An 18,453-nucleotide genomic window follows, 5' to 3' on the forward strand; every position below is an offset into this window, starting at 1 on the left:
CATCCCTGTGGGACGGAACCGACCCGCACAGCCCGCAGGCGGCCGGCAGTGAGCAGCGCCGCTCCCACGGCAGCGCCTCGGCGGCTGCTCGTTCAGTTAGGGACGGAGCAGACCGCGGAGGTCGCACAGAGGACGCGTGGGGCTCAGCGGCACCGCCGAAGCCTTCAGAGCCGCCCCAACGCACGAACACGAGGCCCAACGCCTCGCAGCCGCCGGCCCCATCCCCACTCCGCGCGTGTGCGCTGCGTCCCGCGCGCCCCTGAGCACCCAGTACGCGTGCGCGGAGGCGGAGCGACGCTCTCCACACGGCTGCGCAGGCGCCGTTCCCGTGCCTTCCCGGGCGGGGCAAGGGACGCGCGCGTGCGCATGCGCGGTCGCCGGCGCTCCGCGCCGCGAGGCTGCGTGGGTCGGCGGGGCGCGCGCGCTGCGCCTGCGCGGGGGCGGCGGCGGGGGATTGTGGGATACTGCGGCCCAGGCAGGCTGGTGAGGCGGCCGCGCTGCGCGGCGGAGCTTCTGCGCCAGGCCGCGGTCCGTGGGAGGCCCGCCCGGCCCGGAGGGCGCAGCCGGGGGCCGCTCGGGCCTTGACGCGCTCTTCTCCCTTCTCTCCCCCCGCGGTGTGTTTGTAGCTCCGGCGCGATGGCCTCGAGCAGCGGCACCGACGTGATCCAGGTCACCAACGTCTCCCCCAGCGCCAGCTCCGAGCAGATGCGGACGCTCTTCGGTTTCCTCGGAAAGATCGAGGAGCTGCGCCTCTTCCCCCCGGAGTGAGTCCGCCGCCCTAGGCCCGTCTGCCTCCGCCCCCTTTCCTGCGCCCGCCTCCGTGCCCGCGGCCCGGCGGCCGCTCCCGCCCTGCTCCGCCGCCCTCCTGGAAGCGTTGCCGGCCTCGGGGCCTGCCGGGCCGCGGTTCTGTGGGCTCCCCTCGTTGTGGGGCTGAGTTTCGGAACTGAGGGCGAGCCTTAAAACGAGTGTTTTCCACTCGATCCTTGCTAAAAGTTCCGTGCAAAACCGGCGGCCGGTGCTGTGTTTAACCGTAGTGGGACAGCCTGCTGCGGGGCGGCCTCGTTTTCCGTCGTTTGGTCTTCGATCCCTGCAAGCAGGTCTGCGTGTCCTGCTGTGCAGACTGTAGGTGCTGTGCGGGTTGGGTTTGCTGCTGGAAAGTCGGTGCTGGAGAAGAGAAGGTGGAAGGAAGGGCAGTGTGTGACTGAAGCAGAGGCAGCGGCGGGTGCGAGCGCTGCTTTGTTAGCAGCCGGGTAGCTGTGTGTGATGGCAGAGCCCGTGGTGCTCAGCACAGCCAACTGCCTTTAAACAGATGTGATCACTGAGTGTGCTGCTTGGCATTTCCAGATGTTGGCTGGTTTTTCAGGAGAGGTTATTGTTGGTAAAGCCTGTTCCCGAAGCTTTGTGCTGGTTTAGCTACATATTAACTTCATACGTTAAAGAATCACTTCTGCTGTTTCAGAAGGGAACAAAGCTCAGCCCAGCAACTTTGTTACTGTGGCTGAGGCAGCCAGCTGTGCTTGACTTGGCTCTGTTGCACAAACGTGTGAATTGCTGGCCCTGTAGGACCTTGCTCAGTGCAGCTGGTGGATCTGCCCTGGATTGCGTTTAAGTCTGCCATGCATATATCTGAGGACTGGGTTACAGGAGGGATGAGGTGGCTTTGGAGAGCTCTGAATTGTATCCTCTTGTCTGTTGGATGCGTTGGATGCTGGGAGATAGCTAGTATCTTCAAGGCATCCTTTTGGCACATCCTAGTGTAAGGCTGTTTCTGCACGCTGAGCTCCTGCTCTTCCCAGCTCACTTCTGCCTCCTTTGTTGTGGCACTGGTATTGTGGCTCTCATAGCTGTGTCCGGGAGGGCTCTGTGCTGGCGGAGGAGGAGGCAAAGTGGTGCGAATAACCTGAGATTCCAGATGTCTCAAAGCATTAAAGGTCACTGAGAACGTTTGGCCTATATTTCTTTTGTGTTTCAGATCTCTAAATGAAAGAGGATAATGCAGCATCATCCCTTAGGGTTGCTGTGAAGATCTTAGCCCTTTGTGAGGAAGTTGTTACTGTAGAAAAACCACTGAGGAGGTCAATAGAGAACAGGAAATGTAGTGTAACAAAATCGGTCTGGCACAGGAGATGCAGAAGATACTGAATAGCTGTTGGAGTGAGCTGTGTTGTATCTTAATGGGAAACTGGCTTTACTTAAAACTCTGTACGCTGTTTAAATGACGTAAGGTTGTGCAGTTGAAGTTGGAAAAGGCTTTTTTTCAGGCTGGGATTGCATTTTTAACTTGGCGGTGGTGAGGATTTTTCCTGTTGCTCCCTTTGTGCCTCTGTCTGTGCGGAGGTGCCGCGCTGTGCCGGGAGGTGTGGCCACACTGGGTGATGGATGGTGGGAGGGGTGCTCAGGGTGTCTGGTTTCGTTGGAAGCCCAGGGGAGAGGAGTATTTGCCCACGCTGTGGGTTCTTTCCTCTGTGCTGGAGGCTCTGCTGTTCCTTCTCCTATAAACTTGAGGTCCTGACTCTGAGATGGGCAGAAGTGGAGGGAATGGGCTTCTGGCAGAGCTTACAAAATGTACATGAGTACCACGTGTAACAAAATCGTACAGGATATATAATATAGAAAATTAAATTATATTGTATGCATCCACATAGGAATATTTTAAAAACATTTCTGCACGCACGTATAGAAGATGATCTCAGCATGTCTTGTTTACCATGTGAAGACTGTCCTTCTATCAGAACGTACATTTCTGCTCTGAAATGTGGATGCAGAAATCAGTGTGGATTCTGGTCCTGTTGGTGGATGAGTGATCCAGTGCAGCGAACAGAGAAATTTATCAGGAGGAAAACATATTTGCTGGAAAATCTAATCTACAGAGTGAAAGAATGATAAAATTAGGAGTGTATATTTTGACTTTGTAATTTGGATGTGGTGGTAATTGGCAAAATCTTTTGCCTTCTCTGTAATAATTGCAAGTGACAGTAAGGCAACAACTCTCCTCAGAAGAGCAGTTTTACTTGGTTCTCAGTGCTGCATAGTTGCTGTGCTGGGAAAAGGATGACAACTCCTGTTGCAAAGTGAGGAGCATGGGTGGGTGTTCCTGCTCTGGTTCTTCCCACCCTACTATGAATATGGTGATGCTGAAAGGCATCTCCTACTTGCCCACTATTCATTGCAGCCTGGATGTTAGAGCAGCAGCAGTGTTGGTGTAAGCAGCAGGAATATGCCTTCAGAAGTACGATGTATTTGAAATGCAGACTGTGATGTGGGGGAACTTGGAAGTAGGTATGTGGGGGTTTAGGAGGTGAGGGCTGGAATGCCCAGCTGTCCTGATGTGGGTCAGAACTGATACGTTGTTGAGACACAGGAAATCATTGTGTGTCTCAGCAGGGGGGTTGGACTCGATCTCTGGAGTTCCCTTCCAACCCCTACAATTCTGTGATTCCTTTGCTTGGTGGTGGTGAAGGTTAGCTAGTTGTTGGCATTGGCACTGATGGAAGGAAAAAGGTGTCATTTTTTACTTTATATCATTCTTCTTTCTCCTGAATTGTGATAATCCCTATTTTAAGTGATGAAAGACTTGGTCAGTTTTCCAGATAGAACAGTCTGGCAGTGGGATGCATTTTCAAAACTGTCCTGTTAATTGTCTCTGGGTGCTGTTTCGCAAAGGCAGGTCAGTGTGATGAAGACTCGGGGAGTGTTCTTGAGTGCTGGCTCCTCTGCTGATTGCTGCCTGAGAGCTGGGAGCAGCCTGGCCCTGGTTGGGAAGCACAGCATTAGGGACTTGATGCTGCTTCCTGTGCCTGCTGTGAATCTTCTGTAGGCAGATCTTACCTCACCTGCTGTGCAGTTCTGTCTGCATAACATTTTCTTTTCCTGTCATGTAATTTGAATCACTGACTAAAGGAAAATTTGCAGTTTTCATACAGTGTGGACTTTTGGAAATCTATTTTGGAACTTTAGTGAGTTGATTTTGCCTTCATTCTTTCTGTTGTCGTTGTTTTCCCCCGGGGGCTTGCACAGCCTGCCGTGCTTTCTTACTCTTGTAAGAGAGAGATCTTCCTAGTCTTTAAATGGACTCAAATTTTCCACGTTCTCTTTTGGATTTTCCATACCTGGGATTTTTGCACAGCCCTGTTGAGGCGCTCACTCTGAGCTGTGCAGTAGGCAGGGCCCATCTTGCCAAGAGGCTTATGGTTACAGGTTGGCTGTCCAGGAGCTCTTTGCCCTTTTGTGTGATTTCATCTATAGCACTGCCTACGTGACAGTCCTGTTTGGTTTTGTTCTGTTACTGTTGAATAACAGGCATGTTCTGAGCAGCGTGCCTCCCTCTGAAGGGAGATGGGTGGGTTCTGTGCGTGTGTTTGGCAACAAGGAGAAGCACAGTGAAGTTTGGGCTAGAAGCATTCATGAAACAGTGTTAAGAAGTAAAATAATTGTATTTTAATCATTGCCTTCTTTATAGTTTACTTCAAAAATCTAATCTGGGTGCTAAAGCAGAGAGTACACAGCTCCCATTTCTGAGGGCTTCTGTAGTATATATGTAAGATAGCTCTGTTTTCCTTGAGTAAAGTATTTCATAGAATCACAGAATGGCCTGGGTTGCAGAGGAGCACAACACTCATCAGTTCCAACCCCTGCTGTGTGCAGGTCACCAACCAGCAGCCCAGGCTGCCCAGAGCCACATCCAGCCTGGGCCTTGAATGCCTGCAGGGATGGGGCATCCACAGCCTCCTTGGGCAGCCTGTGCCAGTGCCTCACCACCCTCGCTGAAAAACTTCCTCCTAATACCCAACCTAAACCTCCCCTGTCTCACTTCAAACCATTCCCCCTTGTCCTGTCACCATCCACCCTCACAAACGGCCGTTCCCCTCCTGTTCAGCTCCCCAGAGACCTCATTGACATTTATTTGTCATTTATTTGTCTCCTTCCTTTCTTACAGATAAGTAATGAGAACTAATTTGCCCGTAGGTGACTGCCATAGGTATACCCTGCACGATGGAATTCATTTTCAGTTACAAACAAGGCAGTGGGATTATTTCTGTAATTCCATAAGAGAGCGTCTTCACTCCGTGTGATTTCTTCTATAAACCCGTCCGACTTTCCGGTTCAGTGACAGGCAAAAGCAGGTAGCATGATGTCTCCTCATGACCGATTTGGTGTCATCTCATCACTTTCTCTCCTTGTTTTCCAGTGACTCTCCTTTGCCCGTGTCATCCCGTGTGTGCTTTGTAAAGTTCCACGATCCCGACTCGGCGGTTGTGGCCCAGCACCTGACGAACACGGTGTTCGTCGACAGAGCGCTGATAGTCGTTCCGTATGCAGAAGGTTTGTGAATTGTTTACTGGTCTATGAAGCCAGCATATGATGACATTTTGTTCCAGTGTAGTTCGCAAAAATGAGCGTTAGGAAAATGCCAGACGTACGGCCATTAACGTTTAAAAACCCTTGGTATATTGCAATTGGCTCCTGGGCTACAAACCGCTTTTATTTAGCGGTGCTGAATGAAAACGGGAAGCTTGCCTCTGACTGGTTTTGTGTGTCTTAAGATTAGAATATGAACAGTTTAGGCAGAATTGCTTGCAAATTGTGCTCTTTATTGATGTCAGTGAGACGTTTTCCTCAATGGAGTTCTGCAAACAGGTCAACGCTCAAGGGAGATTTTGCCTTATTCACCTGTGGGTGAATCTCTTCACGAGAACATTTCTCCCTCCCCGAGAGTCCACGGGAGAGCAGGCCAACACCTCTTTGGCATGTGCTGCCTTGCACCCGGTGGGGAGCTTCCCTGAAAAGCCATTCATTCACTCTCACTGTGAACTCCAGTATACCAAGGGTTTCAGTAGTCAGGATTGAATTTGAAAGTGAGATCTTCCGAGAGGTGCCAAATGGGCACTGGTAATAGTTTTTATTCCAAGTTTTCTTGTTCAGCCATGCTATATTTTAATAGAATTTCACTAAATAATAAACTCTTCTCTCTGTTATTTGTGTGTGTGATTTTTGTAGTGGAGAAGGCAAATGCAAAGCCCTTCCAGATGACTGAAAAACAGTGGGTCCTCTGCAGCTACAGGGGATTCTAGACATTAACTAAAGGCCAGCAAGCACTCAAGTCCCCAAGTGTTTTCCTGGTGTAACCACTTGTTAACTACATTTTCTCTTCTTCTTTTTATTTTTACATTTTAGGGTGTTACAGTAATTTGAAAGGCAATGAGCAGGGTTTTTGGAACTTAAAAACTGTGCTGAGAAGACACCTCTTCTTGCAGAAGTCTTATTAAACTCTTCTAGACTTGCTTTAGAAGTAATTGATTTCCATTGTACTGTTTTCTTGTACTGATTTACTTCTGAAATAATGGGTTTTCCCAAATGGCTTGAATTAAATACCACCTCTGCAGATTAAGTCATGCTACAGTAATAAATGTGGTGTACGGTCTGTGTTCAGACCTTTTATCAAGACATTGTAATGCTATGAGGATGTCTTTGGAGGCCCGGGGAACCGTCTTACCTTTGTATTCCTGCAATGTAAGAGAGATGGAAACTCAATTTCTGGAACGTAGGAATCTGCAGCGTGACCTTTGGTTGAGACATGCTGCTTTGGGGAGTACAGAGCACATTCAGAAATTGCTGTGGAGTTACTGCTTCTGCTTTCCCTGCTCCAGGTATTACAGTGTAGTGGAGAGGCATCTCGTTCTCCTCTTTGTATGAAAGCATGACCTAGTAACAGTCCATCAGTCGGTACCAAAACGTTCTGCAAGGCCCGTGCTGGCAGATGTCAGCGTTCAGCTTTTCCAGCAAGGATAAAAACGATACCTTTGTCAGTCTGACTTGTCCATTGCGCTGCACGTGGATAAAGCTGGCACGTCAAAAACTCTGCCCTGTAGTTTCAGTCTTGTTTAAAGTTGCATTTTAACGGGCCTCTTTAAGTCACAGAGTTCCTCATGGGCTGTTCCTTATGGTACTGCAGAGATTCGGAGTGCGAGCAGTTCTGTCACGAGGATGTGGCACATCGCAGCCGCGTGCTCAGCCAGTAAGGCTCTGCCCTCGTTTGGTAACCATGGGCTTCTGTCCCTGCCTGGGAGCATGGCTGCACCTCTGGCTGCGTGCTGCCGGCTCCCAGCTCAACGAGTTACTTAAGCGAGATCCTTCAAAGCACGGTGAAATTGCTCATGTGCTGAAAGTCAGGCAGATGCTTAACTGCTGTGCTGAACCGGGCCCTCACGCCTCCTATTTTCTGCTGTGATAATTCTGTTTTAATATTGCCTGTCGCTAAAGTAAATGTTTATTATCTGTCTAGTGCAATAATTATCCCATACATCACAAGCGCACTCCAGTTTTAGCACACACAGACATTTTGGTGTTGGCTGTTGCTTTGTGTTGTAGAGCTATACACAAAGTCTACGGTAAGGTTTAGTCTTCATTGTAATTTTCACTGTGATATTCCTAGATTTGGAAGGAACTCTAAGATTAAAGATGGCTGGGGGGGTATCTAGGTTCTTTGGTTAATGTTTGTTTCTTTTGTCTGTTTCTTTTTCTTTCATTTCTACATATTCATACAGTATTTCATGGTTCTAACAAAGCAGCAGTATAAAAAGCTCTTGAAGCATGAAAATTAACTGGTGAGGGGCCTCATTGCTTCTTTTGAATTGTAGTTTATTTATTTCTAAATACTTTTTTAAAAAACGAGTAGAGGATCAGATGCATGATTTTTTTTTAATGAATGCAGATCTTCTCTGAGGTGTCTGGAGATGAGGGAGGATTTGTGTCTAGCTGCCGGAAATGTTGTAGCTGCACTAATTTGAAATGTTTAGCTGTAATTGATAAATATCCTCTGAGACATAATTTTGCATGCGAAATTACCCCATAATCTCTCTGTAGGTATGTTAATATATTTATGCCTTAATGCCCTTTATCTAAGTGACCTTTTTCCCCTCCTCTCCCCCCATAACTTTTGGTATCTAAATTGATGGCAGCTCAATGACACGAGCCAGATAACAGTGCTGTGTGTTGTACATTTGTTTGTATTATCGGCACTTCTCAGTATAGGTGGGAGGAACCATTACCTTTATTTAACAGTGGTTTTTCTTTTTTGTTGTTGTGTTTTACAGTTCTTTTCCCTGGTTCAGCCTGAACTATATACCAGGCCCTGCTGAAAATACCACCCAACAGTTTTCTTCTGCAGCTTATCCAGTTTCTCTTAAGTGCCCTGTACATATTGTATGTTTTATGATGAGATGCAGTTTCTTAATGTGTATTACAGAAACACTACTGGTATTTGCAAATATTTAGTAAAATTGTTTTATTGAACTCTCATTTTGGGGGCTTGGGCACATTAACAAATTAATCCATCTGTATAGGGCTTTTGCTGTTGGATAGAATGTAAAACACCTGCATAAGTACTTGTTTCGTGGTAGGAGCCTTCAAATTATCCGTGCAGAGCAGGCAGTGCAGTAAGACGCTTGTCTTAGTTGGCTGCAAGATTTGGGGCCAGAAGTTTCTTCCGTAGCAGCATTGTTGGTACAATAAGCATGGCACATATTGGAACATAAGCATTTTACTGCACAGGTAAGGAATGTGCCACGACGTACTGTACGTATGCACCCGCAGACACTCACACACAGCCCGTATGGGAAGATCTGCAGAGCCTGTCCTTTTTATTTGACAAGTCAGCAAAAGCCCTACGCTTGATTCAGCAAAAGATATTGCCGTACCTTCTCTTTAAGTTTTACAAATTTGATGTGGTAGGTGTAAAAGAAAACATAGTGAACTGTACCATATTATTAACCCCTAAATCAAACTTTTTTTGTCTTGTGTATCTTGATTTTTCTGTGTGCTTTGTAGTGAAGCAGCCGACACGAGTCGTTGTTCATAAAACAGCTTTTGAAAGTTGAGAGCACACCCCTGGAGAACCGACTGTGCTTGCTTACGTTTGGTTCATGACTTAAAAATCGAGTACAGGTGATGAAATCTTGGCAGTGTTAACAAAAAAGTAGTGTGTATTGTGCTATTTTTTTTTGCTCTAGATACTTAACCATTTGTAGAGAAAAAGGAACAGTCAGATTTTCACGCATTGAAGTTTCATTCTGACAAAAAAAAAAATTAATGATAAATATTAATAGCCATCAAGCTTTGTATTTTAGCAAACATAAGTACTTTCAACAAACTCAGGTGGTGTATCAGGGAGACATTTTCTTGGGTGTATTTGTGTATTTTCTGCTTTAGAAAAAGAATGCATTCTAATGCCCGGCTATTTCTCTGCAGGAGTCATTCCTGATGAGACTAAGGCTTTGTCTCTCTTGGCACCAGCCAATGCTGTGGCAGGTCTGCTGCCTGGAGGTGGACTCCTGCCTACTCCCAACCCACTTTCTCAGGTAGGTTTTCTGGTTGGTCGGATGAAGGGAACCCACTGCTGGCCGCTCGCTTGCTTCTTGCCAGTTGTTGGTTGGTTTCCAGTCAGAGCCACTGGTGTGCCGATGCCGAGGCACGGAGTGTTAGAGCTTGGGCTCCTGTGTGGACGGCGTTGTTGCAGCGCTCCGATATGGTTTCTGTCAGCATGTTGATGAGCTGTTAGGAGTGCTTCCCTTCCCTGTGTGCCCTGCACGAGTCTCACGGCTCCGTCTGCACCTCAGCTCTCTTTTCTCTCCGCTGTTCGCTTACTGACAGACCTGAGAGGAGCAGAGGGTGGAGCTGAAATTCCTGAATTTCAAGAGAGCGTTGTGCTGTGGAGAAATAACTTCCAGCAACATTCAGCTGAGGGAGGAGAAAGTCACAGCGTGCGTTTGCTCTTTAAATACACAGAAATCACGTGGAAGATGAACAGTAAAAAAAAATACGTATATTACAGAATAAAAAGTCCAACACATCTCAGTAGAGCACAGAACCAAAGTGCAGGAGCAGATCTGTAAGAGTAGAAGGCTTCATTAGCTCTGCGTTTTTCAGATCTTCTTCAGCTTGTGCTTTTTGTGTTCCTGTGTGTGACTTCTCTCATTAGTGACTGTGAAAGATGAACTTGCACTGAGTTGTTCAGGAGCTCAGAGCTGGGCTTTGAATCCTGGGCAGAGTTACGGAAGAATGAGGTCACTGGCTCAGAAACTTCAAGTGAATTTTCCTGGTAACCCCTGACAGCTTCATGTTAGGATATTTATGGATCGTGTGGAGACTTTTAAGAGTTTGTATCGGTTGAACGTTGCTCTAATTGCTGTCTTTGTTACAGATTGGTGCTGTTCCTTTAGCTGCTCTCGGGGCTCCTGCTCTCGATCCTGCCCTTGCTGCTCTCGGGCTTCCTGGAGCAAACTTAAACTCTCAGGTGTGTCACACGTTCTCTTAGGTGTCACCACTGTATTAAATAACAAGCTCAAGATCTGGAATTTGTTTTTTTTTTTGCTGCCCTGTTCTCCAATGAAAAGCAGTTTTCAGTTACATCAGTTCAGCAGCCACTGTCTGAAAACCCCATGATTGATTTTCCTGAGCACTCTTCAGAAGAAATGGTATCTGCAGTACTTTTACATTCAGTGCCACAAGAACCTGTGAATGGTTTGAGACGAACAGTGGAATGCTTTGAATGCATCATTACCATCCTGTGAGTCTGTCTTGTGACAGATCAGCAGTAAAAAATGGTGGTTGGCTCCTTCATTCTGTACTGGTAGGAAACACCAAGACTTGGTTAGATTGTGGCTTTATAACACTGGGGAAAAGAAAAAAGATTTTGAGTACTAAGAAACAGTGAGTAGAACACTAAGTTAATGTCTGAGGTGTGAGAACCAGGCACTGCATGGAGAGCATAACCTACAGATGAAAGAAGCATTTATTAATTGCAGTGCTGAGGAAATTCCTCATCTAGCATTCTATTTATGCAAGCCTCGTGTGCCAACAAAAGCAAATAATGCCAACATGGAAATGAAAGAAGGAAAAAATAAGCATTTTAAAATGCTTTTTAGAAAAATACACATTTGGAATGATTATTTCCTTTGTCCATTAAGCCAGTTGGACTGCAAGACTGGGTTGTGCAGTGGCTGCCTCTCTGTGTTGAGATTGCTGGAAACAAAAGGCTTTGCTTTGTTAACGAACTGTTGGCTCAGGAAGTGGCAGAGGTGGTAATACCTGCATTTACTGAAGAGCTGCAGAAAGAACTTAATGCAATTCTTGGAGTGGAGGAACTGCTTGTTTTTTAAGTTGACACTGAGAGCTTCTGCTGGGCATGTGTCTAATGAAGTCTGTGTTCTTGAAGTAACCTGTGCATAGAATAAGTGTGTTCATTTTCATCTGGAAGTGCTTTGATTCTGTCTGGGAAAGGCTGCTTGGCTCTTTGGGGAGCAAAAAGTGTCCTCAAAATGCAGTGGGCAGCCGCTCATCCCCTCAAGCTCTAAAACAGAGCGGTGCATCTTTCTGTCTGTAACTTGTTGGGGGGCTGCTCGCTTGCAGAGGCTGCTTTAGTCACTGCTGGTGGAACACTGGCATCTTCAGCACGTGCTTCTTCCAACATGATTTTAACTTGTTCCCCCCCACAGTCTCTTGCAGCAGATCAACTCCTCAAACTGATGAGCACAGTGGATCCAAAGTAAGTTTTGTTACTTACAAGCAGTTGTACTTGTGGGAAACGCTTTCTTTTGGGATGACGCCTGTGATTCAGAAGCCCACCTCTGTGCTACTGGATCTAATTAAGGTGGAGAAACCTCGTGCTGTGAGGTCATTGCTGATTCTGTCTGCTCTGGTGGGGAGAAGAGGACAGGAAACTACTATTATTCTGCCTTGGGTCAATGAAATAGTAATTATTGTAGATATAAAATACCCAGTCAGTCTCTGCCATTTCATTTTGCTAGAGACAAAAAGTTTCCTGTATGCAATTTTGGTTGCTCTTGTGCCTGTGATGTAATGGTGCAGCTTGCAGACAGAGCCCTTGAGAGCAATATGGCTGAGAACGAGCCAAGATGAGCAGCAACTGAAAATGACTGCGTAACAGTCCTTATTTATTGTTATTGATGGCTTACTGAGAGCCATGTTTGCTGCTGTTTTGTACGGCTGTCTCCATCACAGGCTTATTTCTCTGTTACCTGAATGGTAGGCTGCAAACTGGCAGTGTGGGCTTGTGTGTTCTGGATATATAAATATACTGAATGCCTAAATTGCTGCTTTTGTTCTCCAGGTTGAACCATGTAGCTGCAGGTCTTGTTTCACCAAGTCTGAAATCAGATACCTCCAGTAAAGAAATAGAAGAAGCTATGAAAAGAGTACGAGAAGCACAGTCGTTAATTTCTGCTGCTATAGAGCCAGGTGATTTTCCATTGTAGCATCCTTCATTCGTGGAGGTGGTTTGACATGATGTCTGTTCACTATTGGTTTCATGCCTTTATCTTCTGTGGTGGCTGAACTTCTAATTCACTGGTGTGAACACCTTCATTGCTGCACACTGTGCTGCAGCTGTCCTGGAGATGCAGGGAGACTTAACCTCCAGTTCTGTTTGCTCATGGCAATGATTTCCTTTCTTTTAATTCCTGATCTGTGGACAATGCTTTCTTTTCCTTTTTTGTGTGTGTGTGTGTGATTCAGTTCTGCAGTGATGAGGTGTAGGAGTGTTGCAGCAGTTTGTTCACAGATGTGTCCAGTAGGAATGAGAAGTAACTTGGATCAAATTGAAAGCAATCTGAGAGGTTCCTTAGCCCTCATAAACTAGCAGAAGGGATTTTAACAGAGCTCCTCATTGCCTTCCAGCTGTTATTCTCTAAGTGGCTTAAATTAAAAATTTCCTGGATTTTGACTTCAGTTTTGCATCTGAATTTGTGGATTTTTATTTCATGCCTGTCTTTGTCATCTGTTGTTCTGAGAAAAAGGAGAGCTACAGTTCAACTTCTTTGTTGTACTTCCATCTACAGTGTGAAGTCCAGCTTGGTTTTCTTTATAAAATGTTCTTGGGTACTAACATAATACTAAAAAAAGAAACTTCTTCTTTTTAACTCCAGACAAAAAAGATGAAAAAAGAAGGCATTCAAGGTCAAGATCGCGCTCAAGGAGGAGGAGGACACCTTCTTCATCTAGACACAGGTAGTTACTGGGTGTGCTTCTAAAAGCAAAACAAAAACAGCACTGCTGGATCGATGTGTTCAGAGTCACTTCTTTGGAGCTGACACTTGGAGGCATGGGAGAGTTGTGAGGAAAGCTGTGAGTGTGGTTTGCCTGAACGGCAGTGTGGGATGAAGGCCTGCTCCTGTTTCTGTAGGAAGGGTTGGAGAGCAGTGCTTGCAAAAATGCCTTCAGAAATCGTTTAAACTACAGCAGCAAGAACTTCAGGAGCAGTTGAGCAGCACGTCTGCTGATGTGGCTTCCTTGCCTATGTGACTTTGGGCTGGTTTTAAAAACCAGGCTACTTATTTCAGAAAAGCAGCAGCTTAGCACAAGCCTTGATTTTGCACGGCTCTTACTGCTGTCAGTGATTTCAGTTGCAGGCAGTCTGTTTTACAACGTTTCCTTAAACCTCTCCTCTTTTTTCAATGTCTTTCCAACATGCTCATGTGGAAATGACAGCTTGTCTTAAAACCAAGCACTGGGAGACTTGTGTGAGCACCGGTATTCGTGCTCAGAATCTGTGGGCTGCTTGTTTCTTGTATGTGCAGCACATTCTGTTTGATCTGTTCACATATCCTGACTAGGATGTTAATGCTGACCTGCCTAAGCAGAAGTACTGTTGGCTTATTTGTAATGTCAGCTTGTCAACTCCCAGTCAGACAGCGTGTGCCAGCAGCCTTTGTGAAGCTGTTATAACTGACCTGCTCTTTGCACTTCTTTGCTGTTTGCCCATCAGGTCAGTATTTGGGTTTGGTGTTCTAAACATTTCTTCACACCTCAATAGTGCTTGCCAGTTTTCCTCTCCAGTAGGTCTGCTATTTTCCTGCAAGCAGGGCGTTAGGAGAGCTGGCTGAAAATCCACTTGTTTGGTTGCTTGGTTTTCTGTACTCTTTTTCCTGTTTCCTCCACTGCAACACAGTTAGCATGAATCTGATCAGCATTTCATGTATTCAACTCTCACTGCAATGTACTTTTGGTAGACGGTCAAGAAGCAGATCAAGGAGAAGGTCCCATTCAAAATCAAGAAGCAGGAGGCGATCTAAAAGTCCCAGGCGAAGGAGATCTCATTCCAGAGAGAGAAGTAGAAGATCCAGGAGCACATCCAAAACCAGGTAATCCTTCAGTGGTCTATTTGCTAGTGATTGAGCTGTAAAATTCAGGTGTTTAATTTAAAAGAGGAACCTGTGGCTTTATAGTAACAGCAGTCTCCTGTTATGTCCTTGTAGAGCTTGCCCTGCGTGTGTGCAGCCAGTTGTGTGAACTGTGCAGGCCGTGCTTTTCCGCAGAGCTGCCAGGCACTGTGCTTAGCTGTGGTTCTGCATGGGCTGCCTGTGGGAAACAGGGAATGTGGGCATCCAGGCTTACAGATCTTGTGCTGTTTGCACACAGTAGTTTTCATAACAAAACTGTTCTTATATTTGTTAATAGGTAATTGTCTTTTGGGTTTCTTTTCTATTAAAATCGATGTGACTAGAAAAAAAAAAAGATAAAATATATGCTATGCAATGAAACTGTCGTGTCTTCATTCATTTTTCTGTATAGCAGAAGTAGCGAATGCTGCTTGAATAGCCTGCAAATGACTTAACATCAATGTCTGTTTTACTGACAGGGATAAAAAGAAAGAAGAGAAAGAAAAGAAACGTTCTAAGACTCCCCCCAAAAGCTACAGCACAACGAGGAGATCCAGAAGCACAAGCAGGTATGGAGACTTGTGGGAAACCTGATGGTTCTGTATTTCCAGCATACCTGGTCCACATCAGTGGAAATAAGTCTTGTAATTAGTAGGGTGGTGATTGCTGTGGAGATATCAGGGATGGGATCTATGGGGCAGTGGTTTCTTCGTTAAGGTGGTGGCGTAATAGCAAGTGGCTCACTCTGCTGATAGCAGCTGCGTGGGCTTTGCAGTACTGCTGACAGTAGGTACCAACTTCCACTTACATTGTATATTTACTACCTTTAGAGCTCATTCTGGAGCCACGGATGTATTTGGAGCTTAAAAAAAAAAAAAGGCTTTAATGATTCTTTCCTGCAGAGAAAGACGGCGTAGAAGAAGCAGGAGTGGAACACGGTCACCTAAAAAGCCCAGGTCACCTAAAAGGAAAATGTCACGGTCCCCATCTCCCAGAAGGTCAGTGAGCTCTTGGCTGAAAAATGCATCCAGGGCAAAACTCCTAACGTGAACTGAAGCACAGAGCACCGTGGGGTTGGTCTGGAGGTGGCACGAACACGGCTTGTCTCTTCTCCCTGTGAGCTGCCTCCTTGAGAGGAGTGCATCTGCTGCCTCCTTTAGCATAACTTAATGAGCTTCAGGAATGGAGCTTCTGTACAGCAGCACCCAGCAGCTCCACACCAGGGCTGTTCAGGGCGGAGGAGCAGCAGGCAGCCGGCACCTTTGGCTCTGTGCACTGCTGCTCAGCTGACTTCTGGTGGACATCTGATCGTCTCCCCTCCAGCAGGCGGTTCCTTAGTAAAGCACTGAGTTTGGCTTTGTTAGCAGAGGCGCAGCTATCGCTCTGTGGTGGCTGTGTTTGACCAGAGCTGAGGAATGGGGATGTTTGGTTATTTTCTGAAAGCAGCTGGCACTTCATTGCCCGTAGTTCTTCCTGCCTTTGGATTTTTTAGGGACTGCAGGTGATGGTCTGGGCGTAATTTGGGTTCTGTCCATGCAATGGTGTGATTGTGGTTTTCGTTCCGTATTTTATCACTGTAGGCATAAAAAGGAAAAAAAGAAGGATAAAGACAAAGAGAGAAGTAGAGATGAGAGGGAACGGTCAACCAGCAAGAAAAAAAAAAGCAAAGACAAAGAGAAGGATCGGGAACGGAAATCTGAGAGCGATAAGGATGTGAAAGTATGTTTAAGGACCTGTTTATCTTCCCTGCCTTTGCTGCAGAGCTGGCCTTGTGCCCACAGGGGCTGTGAAAGCAAGTTTTAATTTGTTTTCTTATCTCGGCAAAGCAGGTCACAAGGGATTATGATGAAGAGGAACAGGGATATGACAGCGAGAAGGAGAAAAAGGAAGAAAAGAAAATGGCAGATTCCTCTTCTCCGAAAGTAAAGGAGTCTGCGGCTGAGAAAGGAAGCGGCGAATCAGCAAGGGAGTCCAAAGTAAATGGGGATGATCACCACGAGGAGGACATGGATATGAGTGACTGAATTTTGCCTTTGCAGTGAACACGGCTGCAGACGTGCATCAGTGTCATTCCTGTGTGATTCTTTTATGCTGTACTTGTTAATCCTAAATCTAGATGTATACAGCTCCAAGCTATACATGGTTTGTAAGGCTCCTGATACTAACTCACATCAAAAGCTTTCTAGAAAGGTAACCATCCTTGTTGTGGCCGAAAGGGATTGCGTAGCCAAGCAATTTTTACTAACTTGGTGATGCTTCAAGCAAAAGTAAAAAGCTGCATGCATCTACAGCAGGCATGGACTGTTTGTTGTATGATCTCCTGTAGTAAATCAGCTCACTTATGATAGTGTTTCTAGACTTTGATTCATTGCAGTAATAGAGCAGTTTAGGGAATGCACTGACTGCATGTTGATTGTGGCAGAAACATCCTAAATGTTCTAAAATCCTACAACATACAGTGGATCTCCTTAAGGGTCTTAAGTGTGACTACACAGAAAAAAAAATTGACAGTTGATCTGAAAAGAAGCATTCTGACATAGGTAGGGTTTGTTTTGTTCTAAGCCACATGGCTGGGCTTCTGTTTTTGAGGTTTTTGTTTCGTCTTTGGTTTTTGTTTCCTTGTTTTTTCCCCCTGGGTTTTGTTCTGGCTTTGACAAAGTTAAAATGCACTGACCTTTTGGAGGGCTGACTTCCACCTGTGGGTTCCAGTCTTTCACCCCTTGGTTCCCATCCACCCCAGGCAGCAGGAAGTGACGAGCTGTAAATGGTTCTGAGCTTCTGTGATTCAGCTGTGGGAAGTGAGAATCCCTGCTTGATCAGTGCCCGGTGATTCCAAGTCAGTAGTAATTGCAGTTCTCCCAATCAGGTTGTTCTATCTGCTCGTGAGCTGAACCCGTGGGTACAAGGTAGTGCATTTTAAAATTGACCTTTGTATGCTTTTAAAAGCAAGTCTACTTGATAACGTACTTTCTACTTGATCTCAAGTTGTATAAACTGATTTGTGTTGCTGTCACTGCAGTAGTAATCTTATGCACACAGTGATTCCACGTTATATGCAAGGTAGTTAGGCAAGCAGTTTTCTTAGTTACAGAAGTTCAACAGCTTTTACTTTTGTGCAGGTAAAAAGACAAGAGTAGGCTACAGTCTGTGCCATGTTGATGTACAGTTTCTGAAATTGTTTTACAGAACTTTGATAATAAAACCCTTAAACTTATACTCCTGTTCCTATAAAACTGTACTGGTATTTATTTACACTGCTGAGTGTGTGAGACTTGACCTCGTTGTTTTCTTCACTCACCTACTGCAAAAAGTCCGTCAGAGCTCCCCCTTTTTTATGGTAAGAGCTGTGAGCGCAGTGACAAAGCTGCTCTGCCACAGGGAGCTCTGAGTGGCTGGGAGCGGAGGGAGCAGGCCTGAATGGTAGGAAGGGGCAAATGCTTTTTGAAAGAAACGTGGCTTTGTAAATCCTTTTGTATCTCCATTGATCTTTTACCTTTAGGATGCGAACGGAAGGCGCAGCAGCAGGAAGCAGCGAGTGCTTTGTGTGCATACAGTAAGTCTGGGAAGGAAGCTGTGAGTGGCACTTGAACTTCTTGAATCCCCTGGCTCTGACCGCCTGCTTTTTAATCTGTCCTTTGGCCATAGGAGAAGTGAATTTGCCATTTACAGATGCAGTGTCATTTTTTAGAATTTGTAGAAATGTAAATTTTTACCAACTGTTTTGAGTATTTTGTCAATACAGAGAGGTATATGTCATAAAACCAGTTCTAGCCTTTTATTTCTGACCGTGCAGAGAACATGATAGTTCTTGTAATAAAATACGGACACAGATGAGGTGCATGATGTCTTCATAGATGTGCCTTTTTAGTTGTCATCAGGATATTTATATGTGAAGTCTAAGAACATGAAACAATTTATAGTAATAAAGTAAACCTCCTTGATCCTTAGCCGTTGGTGTTGTGGAAGTCATTGACGTGCCGTGCGTTAACGAGCCAGATCCTTCGCAGGGCGCGGAGCTGAAGGTGGGAAGTGCAGGACCAGCTTGTGTTTAATGGTCTTACGGCTTCCAGATCAGCCTCGTAGCAAAGTGTCTCCTCTGCGCTGTGTCCTCAGGCTGCCTGAGCCCCACAGCACCAGCTGGAGAACCCAGGGCTGTTTGCTGAGGCTGAGACGTTTCCCTGCCTCCCATGGAAGTGGGGCGGCTGCCTGGCTTTGAGTGGCGCGGGGCTGAGATGGGATGCCAGGTGCCGCAGGGGCAGCTTGGGGCACTGCTCCCCTC

General features: G+C 46.1%; 1 protein-coding gene across 2 annotated transcripts; it reads left to right on the forward strand.

Moving 5' to 3' along the window:
* The first annotated feature begins 441 nt into the window (after window positions 1-441).
* On the forward strand, window positions 442-18,121 carry SRSF11 (serine and arginine rich splicing factor 11). Of its 2 annotated transcripts, XM_042873458.1 has the most exons (13): window positions 442-483; window positions 627-764; window positions 5,189-5,322; window positions 9,247-9,356; window positions 10,199-10,291; window positions 11,493-11,542; window positions 12,128-12,255; window positions 12,942-13,023; window positions 14,025-14,156; window positions 14,654-14,743; window positions 15,077-15,172; window positions 15,755-15,893; window positions 16,004-18,121. In XM_042873458.1, exons 2-13 carry the CDS (start codon window positions 637-639, stop codon window positions 16,196-16,198), a joined length of 1,377 nt encoding a protein of 458 aa, XP_042729392.1. In that variant the 5' UTR covers window positions 442-483; window positions 627-636; the 3' UTR covers window positions 16,199-18,121. The 2 variants fall into 2 exon arrangements, with proteins under 2 accessions (XP_042729392.1, XP_042729393.1); XM_042873459.1 differs by lacking the exons at window positions 442-483; window positions 627-764; window positions 5,189-5,322 and having other exon boundaries at window positions 9,073-9,356; window positions 16,001-18,121.
* Window positions 18,122-18,453: the final 332 nt, after the last annotated feature.

The sequence above is a fragment of the Lagopus leucura genome, unplaced genomic scaffold, assembly GCF_019238085.1.
Source record: "Lagopus leucura isolate 7727_CA_CO unplaced genomic scaffold, USGS_WTPT01 Super-Scaffold_100009, whole genome shotgun sequence".
Classification (NCBI taxonomy): domain Eukaryota; kingdom Metazoa; phylum Chordata; class Aves; order Galliformes; family Phasianidae; genus Lagopus; species Lagopus leucura.